Source organism: Hyaena hyaena, unplaced genomic scaffold, assembly GCF_003009895.1.
Source record: "Hyaena hyaena isolate Hyena2069 unplaced genomic scaffold, ASM300989v1 scaffold_2115, whole genome shotgun sequence".
Taxonomy (NCBI): domain Eukaryota; kingdom Metazoa; phylum Chordata; class Mammalia; order Carnivora; family Hyaenidae; genus Hyaena; species Hyaena hyaena.
Genome location: NW_024082742.1, coordinates 13,324 through 29,714, shown reverse-complemented (window position 1 = coordinate 29,714; position 16,391 = coordinate 13,324). Strand labels below are relative to the sequence as shown.

At 62.9% G+C, this 16,391-nt stretch overlaps 1 gene segment (V, D, J or C); it reads left to right on the top strand.

Moving 5' to 3' along the window:
- LOC120227233 overlaps window positions 1–6,182 on the top strand; it is a 10,300-nt gene extending 4,118 nt beyond the window's left edge. The window contains 6 exon segments of the C gene segment in view: window positions 1,775–2,092; window positions 2,181–2,519; window positions 2,806–3,120; window positions 3,212–3,544; window positions 5,724–5,839; window positions 5,943–6,182. Coding sequence covers window positions 1,849–2,092; window positions 2,181–2,519; window positions 2,806–3,120; window positions 3,212–3,544; window positions 5,724–5,839; window positions 5,943–5,951 — 1,356 coding nt within the window.
- Window positions 6,183–16,391: the final 10,209 nt, after the last annotated feature.

Sequence of the window (16,391 nt, the reverse complement as noted above, 5' to 3'; positions counted from 1 at the left end):
GGGCTGAGCTGGGCTGAGCTGGGCTGAGATGGGCTGAGCTGGGGCTGAGCTGGGACTGAGCTGGGCTGAGCTGGGCTGAGCTGGGCTTAGATGGGCTGAGCTGGGCTGAACCGGGCTGAGCCGAGCTGAAATGGACTGAGCTGAGCTGGGGCTGAGCTGGGCTGAGATGGGCTGAGCTGGGTTGAGCTGGGCTGGGCTAGGCTGGGCTGAACCAGCCTGAGCTGGGCTGAGCTGAACTGAGCAGGGGCTGAGCTGAGCTGAGCTGGGCTGAGATGGGCTGAGCTGGGCTGAGTTGAGCTGAGCTGGGGCTGAGATGGGCTGAGCTGGGGCTGAGCTGGGCTGAACCGGGCTGAGCCGAGCTGAAATGGACTGAGCTGAGCTGGGGCTGAGCTGGGCTGAGCTGGGCTGAGCTGGACTGAACTGGGCTGAGCTGGGTTGAGCTGGGCTGAGCTGAGCTGGGCTGAGCTGGGCTGGGCTAGGCTAGGCTGAACCAGCCTAGCTGGGCTGAGCTGAACTGAGCGGGGGCTGAGCTGGGCTGAGCTGGGCTGAGCTGGGCTGAACTGGGCTGAGATGGGCTAAGCTGAGCTGAGCTGGGGCTGAGCTGGGCTAGACTGAGCTGGGCTGAACCAGGTTGACCTGGGGCTAAGCTGGGCTGAGCTGAACTGAGCTGAACTGGGCTGAACTGGCCTGAACTCGGCTGAGCTGAGCTGAGCTGAGCTGGGCTGAGCTGAGCTGGGCTGGGTTGGGCTGGGCTGGGCTAAGCTAAGTTGAACTAGACTGAGCTGGGCTGGACTAAGTTGGGCTGAACTGGGCTGAACTGAGCTGAGCTGAACTGGGCTGGGCTGAACTGGGCTGAATTGGGCTGGACTGGGCTGATCCAGGTTAGGCTGGGATGGGCTAGGCTAGGTTGAGCTAAACCAGGCTAGGCTGGGCTGGGCTGAGCTTAGCTGAGTTGCACTGGGCTGAACTGGGCTGAGCTGGGCTAGGCTGGGCTGAGCTGGGCTGGGCTGATGTGCGCTAGGCTTAATATTGAAGCCAATTAATCAGGTTCACTGAGCTTGTCCGGCAGAAATGGACTGTCTGAGCTGGCTTGGCTCAGAGTCCAGGCCTCATGTTGGGCCATTTAGTTCTAAGTGGGGAGACCTGGCCTTGCTGGACTGTCCTGACTAACACTGGGCTGACCTCAATGACCTGGTTGTGCTAAGGATGGGCCAAGAAGAATCACATGGTCCCACTCCTTGTGTTCACAGCCTCTGCTGACCCTAGACATACAGGCCTGGGCTGGTAGTCTGTCTGGGAGGGTTGGGGGAGGCGGGGGGCTCCGCTCCATGCTGTCAGTCTGCCGCATGGACAGCTCACGGGGCTCGTGGCTGAGTGTGCCTATGTGGCTCTGGCACCTCAGAGGGAAGGCACCGCTGACTGGGGCCGAGCCGTCCTGAGCTGAGCCAGGGCACTAGAGTGTGTCTGAGGACAAGGGTGGCAGGTGCTGGGGGGGAGGCCACATCTGCCTCTCCCAGCACAAAGTGCCCCCAACTCCCCACCAGCCCAGAGCTGGACTTCTGCAGCAGGTGAGGAGGCTGCTGTGCCTCTCCTTCCCGGCAGGACCCGGGCCTCACCACAGCCACCCACTGTGCCGTCGGTCCAGGCTGGTGAGGGCATCAGGGCAGCCCTTATGGCAGTGAAATGGAGCCACGTGGCTGGCCCTGGCCCGCCTGGCAAAGCGTGGGAAGAAGACGCCTTCTAACCCTGTCTCTTGTCCCTCTCTGGTCCTCAGAGACCCCGTCCCCTCCAGACCTCTACCCCCTCATCACCTGTGAGAGCCCTCTGTCCGATGAGTCCCTGGTGGCCATGGGCTGCCTGGCCCAGGACTTCCTGCCCAGCTCCATCACCTTCTCCTGGAACTACAAGAACAACAGTGTGGTCAACAGCCAGGACATCACGACCTTCCCTCCAGTCCTGAAAGAGGGCAAGTATGTAGCTACGTCTCAGGTGCTCCTGCCCTCTGTGGCCATCCTCCAAGGTTCCGATGACTTCCTCACATGCAATGTCAAGCACCCCAAGGGCAACATTAAGGTGCCCGTGCCCATCTCAGGTGAGAGCGGGCCCTCCTCCCTTTGGCCGGTGGGGTGGGAGGGGGAGGGGCTGTCAGATGGGCTGACATCGTGTCCTCCTCACGGCAGTGCCTCCAGAGCTGCCCCCCAACGTGACTGTCTTCATCCCACCCCGTGACGCCTTCTCTGACAACAACCAGCGCACGTCCCAGCTCCTCTGTCAGGCAACAGGCTTCAGCCCCAAGGAGATCTCTGTGTCCTGGCTTCGTGATGGAAAGCCCATCGAGTCTGGCTTCAACCCAGGCAAAGTGGAGGCCGAGAACAACGGGCCTGGGCCCGTGACTTTCAGGGTCCTCAGCACACTGACCGTCACCGAGAATGACTGGCTCAGCCAAAGCATGTTCACCTGCAACGTGAAGCACAACGGGCTGACCTTCAAGAAGAATGTGTCCTCCACATGCATCCTCAGTGAGTGGTCCTGGCCCCTAGTACGGGCCCTCACGATAGGGACCCCTCACATCTCACATACATAGGTGTCCACTCAGGGCAGCCACTCCTGAGCCTTGGCTTCCTGGAGTGGCCAAGGGCAGGGAGGGGGCTGCTTGTCAGATGGGGGTACCCAGCATCCCCTCCAAGGGGTCCTGGGGGCTCAGGAAAGCCTGTTGAAGTCAGCTCCTGTTCTCTGGGGAAAACCTCCCCCTCCACCCAAATGCACATCCAGCCAGTCACTGACACAAACCCTCTCCCCATCCAGACCCACAAGCCAGCATCAGAATCTTCACCATCCCCCCGACCTTCGCTGGCATCTTCCAAACCAAGTCGGCCAAGCTGTCCTGCAGAGTCATAGACCTGACCACCCGCGACAGCCTGAACATCTCCTGGACCCGCCAGAGCGGCGAGTTTCTGCCCACGACCACCGCCTTCCAGAGCAACCCCAACAACACCTTCAGTGCCACGGGGGAGGCCACCGTCTGTGCGGAGGACTGGGAGTCAGGGGAGGACTTCACGTGCACGGTGACCCACACGGACCTGCCCTCACCACTGAGGAAGACCATCTCCAAGCCCAAGGGTAGGGCCCGTTCCTCCTCTGCCCCAGGACGCCCCCACAGCCTCTGCCCACGGCCCCCCGCCTAGGCTCACCGCTGCCTTTCCTCCCACAGGGGTCAACAAGCAGCCGCCGTCTGTGTACGTCCTGCCGCCCAGCCGGGAGCAGCTGAGCCTCCGGGAGTCAGCCACTGTCACCTGCCTGGTGAAGGGCTTCGCGCCTGCAGACGTGTTCGTGCAGTGGCTGCAGAAGGGGCAGCCCATGTCCTCCGACAGCTACGTGACCAGTGACCCGAAGCCCGAGCCCCAGAACCCCGACCTCTACTTTGTCCACAGCACTCTGACTGTGAGTGAGGAGGAGTGGAGCTCGGGCGAGACCTACACCTGTGTTGTGGGCCACGAGGCCCTGCCGCACATGGTGACGGAGAGGAGCGTGGACAAGGCCACCGGTAAACCCACCCTGTACAACGTGTCCCTGGTCTTGTCTGACACGGCCACCACCTGCTACTGACCTGTGGGCCGCCCCCATTCTGGGCGGATCCCAGAGCCCCGGGGGACCCATCGCTGTGTGTGCATGTGTGCAAACTAACCGTGTCAACGGGGTGAGATGTGGCATTTTATCAAAATTAGAAATAAAAACATCCATTCAAAAGATGCTCGTCCTGAGTAAGCGATGCTCTCACCTGCCGGAGCCACGGCTGTGCTGTCCTCGCCCCCAGAGCAACCTCCCCCACCGCCCTCCCCCACCCAGCCTCTGCAAGTCCATGTGCTCCTCTAGCTGCTCCCATGGCCACCTGGGTGTGCAGCACAAACGTACACACACAGAGACACCTGCATACACGCACACACATGCAGGCTTCTACATGCATGCACATGGGTACTTGCATACACACGCACACACATGCAGACTTCTACATGCATGCACATGGGTACTTGCACACGCACACACATGCACACACATGCAGAATTCTACATGCATGCACATGGGTACTTGCACAGGCACACACACACACATGCAGACTTCTACATGCATGCACATGGGTACTTGCACAAGCACAGGCATGGGCACACACACATGCACACCTGTGCAGGCATGTAAACATGTACACAGAGAAACACACATGGACATGGACACAGGCACACGCTGTACAGGGGCGCACATACACATGCACACACATACCTGGATGTAGACACATGGGGATATGGACAGATACACACGCATATGGACATGCAGGCACCCACACACACAGATGCACACAGAGGTACACACAGTCACAGACATGCTGACATGCACACATGGTTACTCGGTGCCTTGGGCTGGCGCTTCTGGCCTCTCCAGCTGTGTCACTTTCCATAGGGCTTCGTGCCCACCCTCTGCTTGCCCTTCTGTCTCAGCTCGGAGGTGCGTCCATGGGCGGGCCCAGCCTGGACACTGACCACGGCCACGGTTCCCAGGCCCAGAGTCAAGGGAAGCCCCTGACCATGCCCAGGCACTTGAAGGCAGCAGAACCCTGGCACCCACGGGTGAATGGACAGAGCAGGCAGTGCCTGGACATTGGCCCCAAAGCGGGAAGGCTGTTCCCCAAGGCTCCTCCTTGAAGAGGCTGTAGACAGCATGATCTGAGTGGGGAGCCCCTGCAAACACCTGGCCCTGGAAATGGTGGGAAATGAGGACCCAGGATAAAGAGTGAAGGAGAATGGAGCCCAGTGGGCAGACAGGGGCAGGGGCCTGAGTGGGATCTCCTCTCCTGAACAGGCAAAAAGGCAGCACGGCCCCCTTCCGGCTGCCTTCCAGGCCCCCTCTGCGAACCAAGCCCTGGGGCGCCTGAGCTCACTTGTACAGGGGCTGCAGGCCCCATTGAATGTCCTCAGCCTGAGCACCCCAATGTCAGCCCCCCTGGAGCCTCAGGACTCTGTCTGAGGACCTCTGAGGACCTCAGGACCCCTCTGCCCCAGAGTCCTGGGAGGGCAGACAAGCCAGCCAGGGCCCCACATGTGCTGTCCACTCCCAGAAGGAGAGACAGCGAGCGGGAGTCTCGCTAGGAAGTGAAAAGGCCCCCTTGGTCCCAGACATCTGCCAGCTCCCCACTGCTGGCCCTCACTGGCCTCGGTGGCCAGGGCCCCACTGGCCCCACAGCGCAGCTGGCAAGGGGGGGGCTGCTCCCTGCCTCTCAGACCAAGGTGGCCTCAGCTGTACCACCAGCTTCCGCAGGAGAGTTCAGGACGCTGTGAACCACTCCTCCGGGGTCCCGGCCTCTGGCCCCAGCCCAGGCCGCACCCTCACATCTGTGCTTCCCTGTCGCACTCTCTGCCACCCCAGGGCTCCTAGACAAGGTGCTCAGGGCCACCGGGCTACCACCCTGCTCTGCTTTGGTCACATGCTGCCTCTACCTGGCCCCTGATTTGGGCTGTCAAGGCCCAGCTAACGCTTGGCTGAGACCCTCTTCCCAATGAAGCCCAGGAGCCCCCAGCCCCACAAGGTGGGGGGAGGAGGCCACAGGGCCAGGAGGCCATGGACACCCTCTCCTGTCCCACCACCATGTCGGATGCGACACAGGGCCCAGGGTGGTTCGGGGCCGGGCTGTGCTGGTGCCGTGGCCTGACCCCTCTGTGCTGTGTCCCCTGCAGAGGGGGAGGTGAGCGCCGAGGAGGAGGGCTTCGAGAATCTGAACACCATGGCCTCCACCTTCATCGTCCTCTTCCTGCTCAGCGTCTTCTACAGCACCACGGTCACCCTCTTCAAGGTAGTGGCAGGCCTGGGGGGGTGGGGCACAGACGGCCTCAGGCCGAGCCTGGCCCACCGTCCTCTGGGCGCTGGGAAACAGCTCATGCGTCTGTCGTCCGCAGGTGAAATGACTCCCCAGCTAAGAACTTCAGAGACGGAAGATGGGACCTGGGGTCACTGCTTTGGGGCCTGTCGACTTGTACTTAAATCCTTCCCACGTCACCCCTCCTGCTTGCAGCCCAAAGACACAGGCTTCTGGAGACCAGGCCACATGCCGTGGATGCGTGCCATGGACACAGCACCGTTCTGCAGTGTATATGCATGTTGCCTTGAAATAAACGTGTATATTTTATCTTGTGAAACTGCTTGCTCGTGACGTTTCTTTATCCCGAACTGCACCCGTGTGTGCTGTGTGCATCCAGGGGCGGCCCTCCCTCATTGGGACATGCGTGTGGGAAAGGCGGGGGGGGTGTGTGTGTGTCTGTCTGCACAACGCCTGCTGGGGGACATGCCTGGAGAGGGCACTCCGCCGGGGCCCAGGGTCTCGGGCCCGTCCAGTCTGCTGAAGGACGGCAGCCCAGCTGGAGAGGGTCCCAATCACGTCAGGAACCGGGAACCAGGCTGGGGCCACCGGGGTTTGTGTGTGACCAGCAGGGCGCCCCGCCTACAAGTCCCTGTCCCGAGGGCGTGTCCTACCCGCTGTGGTGTCTGTGGCCAGCGGATGGGAACAGAAGTTCCTGGTGAGCCGGTCGGGAGAGGCCCTGGCAGGGGGACGCAGAGGCACGCTCCCATCACCGCAGAAAAGTGCAGGCCACAGCAGACGTGGGTGCGGGCCCTATGTGGGAGGCTGGCCCAGCCACGGGGCAGAGGGCCAGGGCAGCCACAGACCACGGGGCAGCGACAGCGAGGGCCCAGGTGGAGGCTGGACCTTTCCTGGGTAACCACGTGGCCACTCCCGGCTCTTGCTGAGTATTTGATTGGACCACACATGTGATTCCTTAGTGAAAAGAGGCCCGGCCAGACCCTGGGCCCCCGAGTCCAGATGAGCAGAGACGCTCCCAAAGCTTCTAGTTCTGGCTCCTCTCCACCAGCTCCCTGCCTTCCTCTCCCTCTCCCTCCTCCAATGTCCACTGGGAGCCACCAGCAAATGCCCAGCCCCTCCTCTGGCACTTGGCTTAGAAACTTCCTAAGCCATGTGTCTACACAGTGTGCGTCAGGGCACGGAGGCCCTCCAGCTCTCCCTTCCTTTCCGAGCCCTCACCAGAATCGCCTTTAACATCCAAATTTCTACCAACAGTCTTCAAGGCAGTCTGGCTTTTTCTGACGTGCACCTCAGAACCCCAGCCTCCAGTTCTGACGCTGCATCTGTCCCTCTGTGCGTCGGCTCTGTCACACCCCACTTCTGGCACCACAGTGTGCGTGCCCCCTTCTCCTGTGGCGGCAGATGCAGGGGGAGCTGGATGCTGACCGTGTCAGTTCTGAGGGCACGTTCCCTCCGTGCCCCCGCCCAGGCCTCTGTCTGCTGTGACCCATCCTTGGTCTTCCCTCCAATCCCGCCTTCACCCTCACACAGAGCACCTCCTGTGGGCATCCATGTCCCCTCTTGTAAGGACAGTCATATTGCATTTGGAGCCCACCCTCCGGCAGTATGACCTCATGACTTCACCTACTGTGACCTTGTCTCCCCAACAAGGTCACGTTCTGAGGCACTGGGGGTAGGTCATGATACAGCCCACAGACCTGCGTTCAGGGCCCTAGGGGATGATGGAGAGGCTATGTGGGCAGCTCTGTGCAGCAGGGGCCTCTGGGACATGGATGGGAGAAGGCAGGGGCAGGGTGGCCAGGTACTTGCAGAGCAGAGGTGGCTCCTGCCCCCAGGGGACCTGTGGAGAGGGGGATTGGCACCCCCCACCCAGACAACCTCAATCCAGGCTGAAGAATGGCATGTCTGGCCCTGTCTGAGCAACGGCAGCATGGTGCCCAGGGGGATGTGGGACGAGGCCGGAGCCAGGAGGAAAGGGCCCACAGACTAAGGCACAGCAGTGCCCTCAGGGACACAGGCAGGGCCCCCACACTTGCTCAGCTGCCCTGGGCCATCCAGGTGCCCAGGGAGAGGACAAGGGACTGGAGACAGCCTAGCTGGGGTCCCTCGTTGGGGGACCTGCAGCCCATAGGGCCTGGTGTGCAGCACGGCCTGTCCACAGGAGGTGGACACAAGGTCAGGGGTGGGGGTGCCTGAGCCACGCACTCCTCAAGGAACCACACAGAAGTCTGGCCACATGGCCCCTCTGCAGGCAAATGGCACCCATGCCGTGGTGGCAGGGGCCAGCTGCTGGAGGCCTGGGTGTGGGGACACATGGCCGCAGGCCCATCACGGAGGGTGTGCTTGAACTGGAGTCTGGGCTACACCAGCCCAAGTGTTGACTCAGCCTCAGGCTCTGCAGTGGGAGCACCTGCCACTCAGCAGCTCTGCCCGGCCACACTCCAACCCCGCAGCCTCGGGAGCCCCCAGCCCCAGAAACCCTGTGTCTGTCTTCCAGGCTCCGGAGAGCTGCACATGTTCCCCTGGTTCTCAGGGTGTCAAGCCCCGAGGCGACCCCATAGGCCTGGCCTGCTTGGCAAGTGGATACTACCTAGAGTCAGTGTAGTGACCTCAATTTCGGGGGAGCAGGACCAGACCAAAAACACGAACCCCCCCACGCTGAAGGCACGAGGCATTGAGCTGTACTTCTGACCACCCAGTGGAGGCCAGGCCCCAGCAGTGCAGCACCGCCAGCGGCAAGCTGCGCAGCCCTTCCAGTGGCCGGGTGGGCGGCCCCAGGACCGCGAAGGAGAGCCCTGCAGGGCCTCCCACGTCTTCTACCAGAGCCTGGCCCCCAGGCCCTGACACGGTGCCCGTCTGGCCCTCTCATCACCCCACCCCGCCCGTCCTGCGGACCCTGCCCCCCGGGGGCAGAAGAAAGGCTGAGGCTGAGCCTACGGCCTCCCAAGCTTCAGGCCCCACCTCTGCGCCACACAACCAGCTCATCCCTCTCTCGCCACTTCCAGGGTCTGCCGTCCACCATGCGGCCCTGACACCTCAGTGCACACGTGCTCTGACACGCTCCTGCCGTGTTGCTCTGATTTCGGCATCTTGGGAAACTGCCGACTCTTGGCCCATCCCTGTCAGAGGACACCACGGTGCCCAGCACTGCCATGGTCTCAGGCGAGGAGCCCCCATTCCAGCATACCCCCTCCTGCCTTCCCATCTCTTAGGCTGCCTCCTTCAGGCAGCCTCCATGACTTCTCCTGTATGTCTTCAAGTCAGGAAGAACAGGCACTGAGCTGACATCTACCAAGCACCTGCTCTGTGCCAAGCCCTGTGCTTAGCACCAGCAGATGCCGCCTTGGGCCCCTAGTGAACAGAAGACCACCCAAGACACCCTGCAAGAGCACAGCAGACAAAGGCAGGCCCACAGGCCAGGACTGGAACTCAGCAGACCATGAGGTGGTAATCGGGCCTCACGTGAGGATGTTACCAAAGTGGCCAGGAGTGACACTTGCAGAATTGTAGCATGTCCCCCTAAGGTTCAGGAGCCGTGACCTGGGGCCCATGACCTCCCTGCGGCAGGAGCTGCCCTCCCCTCCTGCCCGCACTGGCTCCCAGCTGCATCCATCTCTGGAGGACAGTCTGGCGCTCACTCCTCTGCCACGTTAGAAGAAGCAGCTGGACAGACAGAGAACCTCTCCCCACGGGTGGCTCCCACTCAGGCCCGAGCCACGACATCCCCATCTCCAAACATGGCCAGGACCCTGGCTCCGCATAGGGGGAGTGATCTGGAGAGATGAGTCTCCCGGGTGAGGATGCAGAGTACTCACTCCTTACTCGGTACTTACAGTACTTACACGGTACTCACTCCTTACTCCCCATGCACCCACAGCCAGTGCTGCACAAAGCCTGCTTCCTACAAGCTGGGATCAGTCTTTGCAGCCTGAGAGGAATGGGGACGCGGGAGAGAGTGGAGGGACAGAAGAGCCTGTAGATTTGCTATCTGACCCTTTACAGCAGGCTTCTGGGACTGGTAACACCGGCCATTGTCGACACAAGTGTAGAAGTGACAGTGGTGTGGTGCCTGATGGGCAGTGGCGGTGTGGGCAGGTCTCAGGACTGCAGAGGACAGGAAGGCTGAGGGGCTCAGGGAGGCCACAGGCCCAACCACACGTGCATCGCTCAGCCCATCTCATCCCCGACTTCCTTCCACAGTGCCTTCCACCAGCAGCACCAGACGCAAGGAGAGTGGACACCAGCCTCAGAGGTCGGTGCCCTGGGGCACAGAGCGTGGAAGAAGGGGAAGACCAGATGGGGAGACAGGGGACAGCCCGGCCCACGAGCAAGCCCCCAGGCCAATTGTGCGAGTCCAGGAGGCAACGAAGGCCGGGTCTGCACCGCGTCTATGCGCCCCGGGGCCCCCCACTGACTGAGGCCGCTGCCTTCTGGCAGAGGGTCAGAACCACACGAGCCCTCCCAGCCTCTACCTGCTTCGGCCTGCCCCGCAGGGCCCGTGGGTCCAGGGACAGGCCACCTTTACCTGCCTAGCAGTGGGGGCTGACCTGCCGGAGGCCCGCTTACCCTGGGAGGTGGCCGGGCGCCCCTGCACGAGGGTGCCGATGATGGGCCCCGAGGAGCACGCCGATGGTGCCAGAGCCAGAGCAGCCGCTTGGACCTGCCTGTGTCATCCTGGGCCTCTGGGGCCGACGTCACCTGCACCCTGAGCGCCTCGGGCGCGCCCACCCTCGTTCCGTCCATGGCCCCCACGGAACACGATGAGGCCCCTCCCGGGCCCAGGAGACAGGGCAGCTGGGGCCCCGCACACGCATCCCCAGCCGGGCACAGACGCCCCCTATCCAGGACCCAGGCCGCCCAGGTTCCCCCTAGGCCTCCGGGGGCCCGAGCACGGCCCGGCCTCTCCCGCAGCTGCCTCTGCGCCCGTCAGCCTCACCGTCCACGTCCTGACTGCGTCCAGAGCGGCCTCCTGGCTCCTGGGCAGGGTGTCTGGCTTCTCGCCCCCAGACGTGCTCCTCACCTGGCTGAAGGAGAGGTCCAGGTGGACCCTGGTCTGTTAGCCACCGCGCCCCCCGTGGCTGAGCCTGGGAACAGCACCCTCGAGGCCTGGAGTGTCCTGCATGTCCTCACGGCCCAGGCCCCTCGCCTGGACAGCTACACACGTGTGGCCGGGCGTGAGGCCTCCCGGAGGCTGCTCAACGCCAGCAGGAGCCCGGATGTGGCCAGTGAGTCACACGTGGGCACGGGGCCGGCGCTGGGGGGCAGCCCCCGAGGACCTGAAGGGCTGGGTCCTGGGGCCGCAGCCACGGGTCTAGGCCACCCAGCCTGCTCGGTGTCTGCAGTGCACACATTTCCCCACACCCAGGGTTTGGATGCCCTGACACCTGTCCCGCCGGAGCCTGTCCTCAAGTCCACAGACCACGTGCTGGACTAGGAGGGGGGAGGAGGGTGTCACCCTCGCCAGCCCCCAAGGAGCAGGCATTTCCCACCCAGACCTGCCCCATCGCTGGGCTCAGAGCAGGGGCCTCCCCTGGGGAGCGTGGTCATCTCAGACATGGACACGACCCCCCAAGGACATCTGAGCGTCCCCAAGCCCCAGGACTCCCACTGGCCTGGGGGAACAGTCAGCACCTCGGAAGCCAGGTGCACCCAGAAGGGGGAGCTGGGCTCGGGTGCCCAGAGAATGTGACCCGCACGTGCCCACGGCAGGTCCTGACTGCAGGCCACCTGCAGCGCAGAGGGGACAGAGGTCCAACAGGCTGGGGCTCACACTGGAGGCCCAGGGCTCCCTCTCCCCTCCGAGGGCCCCTGTCAGGCCCCCTCGCCCCCTCATCAGGCAAGACCCTGGAGGGACACAGGTGGACACCTGAGACCAAGCAGGTAGCAGGGCAGCCCCCCACCCCCTGACCCTGCTGCTCAAGCATAGACGGGTGGCCCTAGGAGTGGGGTAGAGTCAGATGCCGTGTGGAGGCCATGCCAGCAGTGTGGGGGGCACACAGGAAGGCTGTGCCCGCCTCCACTGGCTCGGACACCCGGCCGACAGCCCAGACCCCGCCATGGGCAGCCCTGCACAGTGGAGGACATGTCCAGACCACAGCGCTGACCCCGCGGCCTCCTACAGCCAGGCCTGGCAGACCTGGCACCCTGGTGGGCAGCAGCCTGGAGGGTGCCCTGGGGAGCCGGCTGCCCCTCAGCCCCCCGGTCCACCGGCCTGCACCCCGCAGGCCTCCCCCTGACCAGCGCCTGCCCCTGTCCCCACGGAGGCTGGGACTCCGGGGCCTCAGTCCATCTCCACAGCATTGCCCCCTGCCCTCCGGGCACCCCCGGCCCCGGCTCAAGCCGCTCGGGCACGTCTGTCCTGCAGTCACCAGGGCCGCCTCCTGGCCCTGCTCCCCTCGCCTCCCCTGATCCCCTGAGCAGGTGCGGAAGGAGATCCAGCCCCCACTTGAGGCTCTTGAGGGCCGGGTCCACCCTGACCCTCTCCCAATGTCCACTCTCCTACAGCCAGCAAGGGGAGCCCCCGCCCAGGCCCAGACCAGGCCTCTCTGTGCCCTGACGTCACAGGCGAGGCTGGACCAGCCCCTGGACAGACTCAGCCAAGGCTGCAGACTCGTCTGCCATCGTGCACAGGGCCCCGGTGCAGGCTGCCGGTGTGTGTGCACGTGCACACCTGGTCCCCTGAGCACACGCACATGGCCAGCGTCACTATTGTTATAAATAACAGCAATGGACGGAAGGTCCCCCCACTCCAGGCCCCTGTCCCTTCCTCCTGACCTGGTCCTGCTCCTCGGCCTGCACCCCTCACCTCGTGTGGGGACCGTGCAGTGTCCCGACGTCTCTGCCAACTTCCCCCAGCCCTTCCCCCGCCCATCACAGCGGCCTCCCTGCGGGTCTCTCCCTGCCAGCCGTGCCCGCACAGCCCGGGCCTGCTGCCCAGCACCGGGATGTGTGCGCTTCCGAGGCGAGTGTCACAGATAAGGAAGGCAGAGAGGCGAGCGGGGACATGGGACAGCACCACACGCACCTTATAAACCAGCTTTATTTAAAATCACCGAAGCGCTGAGGACTCAGAGGAGCCTCATGGACCTGGCTCCCGGACAGACGACGTTGTTGGCCATGTTACCCCCACCCTGGACACTGGTAGACACGGCCACGTTACCTCCACCCTAGACATGGGTGGACACGGCCACATACTCCCACCCTGGACACCAGTGGACACGACCACGTTACCCCCACCCTGGACACCGGTGGACATGGCCACATTACCCCCACCCTGGATGTGGGTGTACACGGTCACATTACCCCCACCCTGGACACGGGTAAACACAGCCACATACTCCCACCCTGGACACCGGTGGACACGGCCACGTTACCTCCACCCTGAACACCGGTGGACATGGCCATGTTACCCCCACCTGGACACTGGTAGACATGGCCACGTTACCCCCTCCTGGACTGGGTTAATTGGCCATGTTACCCCCACCTGGACACCGGTGGACTCGGCCACGTTACCCCCACCTGGACACCGGTGGACAGAGATATGGGCATCCAGGGAGGAGAGGGGCCTGAGGGAATCAGTCAAGGCTTTAATATCCAAATGGGCTGACACGAGGAATGAAAATAGGGATGAGCCCCAGTTGCACACCCTCCTCCACTGATTGCCCGACACAGGGTCTTTGCTCAGACCTGGGACAGATCTCCAGTCCTGCATGGTGCTTGGGCCCCAAAGCCCCAGTGGAGGGAGGGGCCTGACCCCACCCCAGACATTGGAGTAGAAGCCAACTGTCCTGCCACCCCGCCAGCTTGGGTCCCGACTAGACAGGCTAGATGCGCCCTCACCCCCACCCCGTGGAAAGTGCTATGTATACCCCACTTCCCCAGTGTAGCTGTTTGTTCACAATGTCCAGCGTGCAATCAAACATGAAAAGAAGTGCAAAGAAGCAAAACATGCTTCAGCCATAATCATGATAAGAAGCAGCAGAGTTAGATCCACAGGAGATCCAGATTCTGTCATTAAAAGCAGCTCCGATTGTGTCCAGAGCTCATCACAGCGATTCCCACTCCATGCCCAACAGACACAGGCAGACTGTGGCCCACGTTCGCAGCCCTCTTCCTCCTCACTCTGCTCTACAGCGGCTTCATCACCTTTATCAAAATATCCTGTGTGCAGGGTTGGAGGAGGCAATGCCCTGCCCGGGGGGGGATGCTGGAGCCACCCTGGGAGCCTGGTGGCAGCTGGAGGGATACGTGGCCGCCGTGGGCCATGGACCTGGGTCCGGGGCCTATCAGACATCAGAGGCCCTTCCCTGCTGCCACAGCCCTCCGGCCGTGAAGCAGGTACGTTGCATCTGCTCACAAGTCCACGGGGGCCTGGCCCCCATCTTCTGGAGACCCCGCCTTTCACATCCCCGTCTGCACCCCTCCGGCCACCACCCCCTTCCTGACCCTGGGCTCTTGCTACAGGTGAAGCAGCCCCGGAGAGCCGATGTCCTGCAGCTGCAGAGAAGAGGGGCTCAGACTCGGGCCTATGGGGGCGCTCGGCCCCTCTTCTCTCGGCCCCCTGCTCACCTCTGTCCACCTGTGTCCTGAGCTCGGCCGCCACACCAGCCCACGCCTCCCGGAGCCAGCGGCCCTGACTGTGGCCCGTTGCCTTTCCAGCTGCCAGCCGGCCCATAAACAGCCTTGCTCACATGCCCTGCCTCTTGTCTCCCCCCCCCGGTCAGCCCTGTGGATCCGGGCTGAGCGCAGGCGTTCCAGAGTCCCAGCGGGACTGGGGTGCCGCAGCGGCAGGTGGGTCGGGGGGCTGCCCCGTGGGGAAGCCGGTGGAAGGAGAGGGGCTGCTCTGCACACTCACAGATACACACATGTGCACACACACACACGGCAAGCCCCGGGCTCGTGCTTGCACGCACATAGTACACGTGCTGGTCTGCAGACTGTGTGTGCTCACATGCGTGTACACACACGTGCCCATGCACCACACAGGCTCACACGCACCACTAAGAGATGGGGGGAGTGGGCTCAGCCCGCACACGGAGCTCGTTCTGTGAGAGCCTGGCCCCGCAGCCTCCTGGGTCCGGTCCCTCCAGTGCAGCAGACGGAGGCAGTAAGGCAGCCGTGCCTGAAGGGGCCTCCGGGAGACCCTGAGGCCGCCCAGTGCACACTCGCCCTTGGAAGCGCAGGGTCCCCGGCTGCAGGAGAGGAAGTGGTCACAGGGGACAGGCGAGCACAGTGGACGTCACCCATGGGCCAGGGGCAAGAGTGAGGAAAGCCGCCACCAAGCCCCGCCCGTCCACAACGACGGCCTCCCGTGGGTCCTCGGTGCCACAGCGCTGGTGTCTCCCTTCTCCCGCCTCCTCCATCTTCACCTCCCTCATCCGTCCTCGGCTTCAGCTCGCGCCTCATCCCTGTGTGTGTCCAGTGGAGGCCAACCCACAGCTGACACTCGACGTGCCTTGACTGGCCCTGGGGCCATGGTCAGACGACCCCTGTGGCCTCTGCATGTGACCTCCAGGGCAAAGGCACTTTGCAGAGGCATCAAAGTCAGGGTTCGAGAAGAGGGGTGGTCCCAGCCAATGGGATTCAGTGTTGTCATAGAGCCACAGGACAAGGCAGTGGGGCATAGAGCAAGGTGACCACTGAGGCCACGAGCCTAGGTTACTGCTCCTGGAACAGGGACGTCAAGGGTCAAGCTGTGTCCTAGAGCCCGCCCTGCCCACCCGTGGCCCAGGGTCTGGAGGCAGACTTCTGGGCTCTGGACCCTGGGGAAACAAGGTCTGTGGGAGTCTCTGTGGCAGCCACAGGAAACTCAGACCCATTGTCCCTGTGTTGTCACCGCCTCATCTGGCCAAGGGAGCCCACCCATTCAGGGGTTCAGGCTAAACTCTGAGAATGGATCCCCGTCTCTCCCTGCACTCACCTGCTGCCCCAGCCCTGCAGCACCCACTCAGGAGGATGCCCACGGTCGTGCACTGGGGGTCACCCTGCCCACCTTGCCCTTGGCTGTCTCTCAGAGACCCTGTGTCCAGAGCTCACATGAGGCTTCAGTCTCCCCACAGTCAGTCTGCACATGGGTCCTGCAGTGGCCACACCCCTGTCTGTGCCCCTCCCCCACGGTATTTTCTTCTCTGTCCCTTCTGGCACATTCTAAGGCACCCTTTCTCATTATATTGGTTGGTTATTTCTTTCCCGTCACCCAGAAAGTTAATGCCAAGAGCACAGTGTTTTCTGTGGCTCCCTGCTCACCCCCAACACACAGAGCAGAGCCCAGCACCCGGCTGGTGCTCAGCAAACACTTGCTCAGTGAAGGAACATCCCTAAGTCCCAAGAGCTCTTTGGTCCCCCTGACACTTCCTCCTGCACACGGCACAGATTTACAAATACACTACGGTTCCTGTGTTCCCAGTTACCTCCTTCGGAAGTCTACCCTCCCCGAGGCTGCCATCTTGGTAAATGACCAACTGTCTTCCCACACACTCCACACGATGCCACCCCCTGCCCAGAGCTCCCTGTTGTCTAGCCTGCCTCC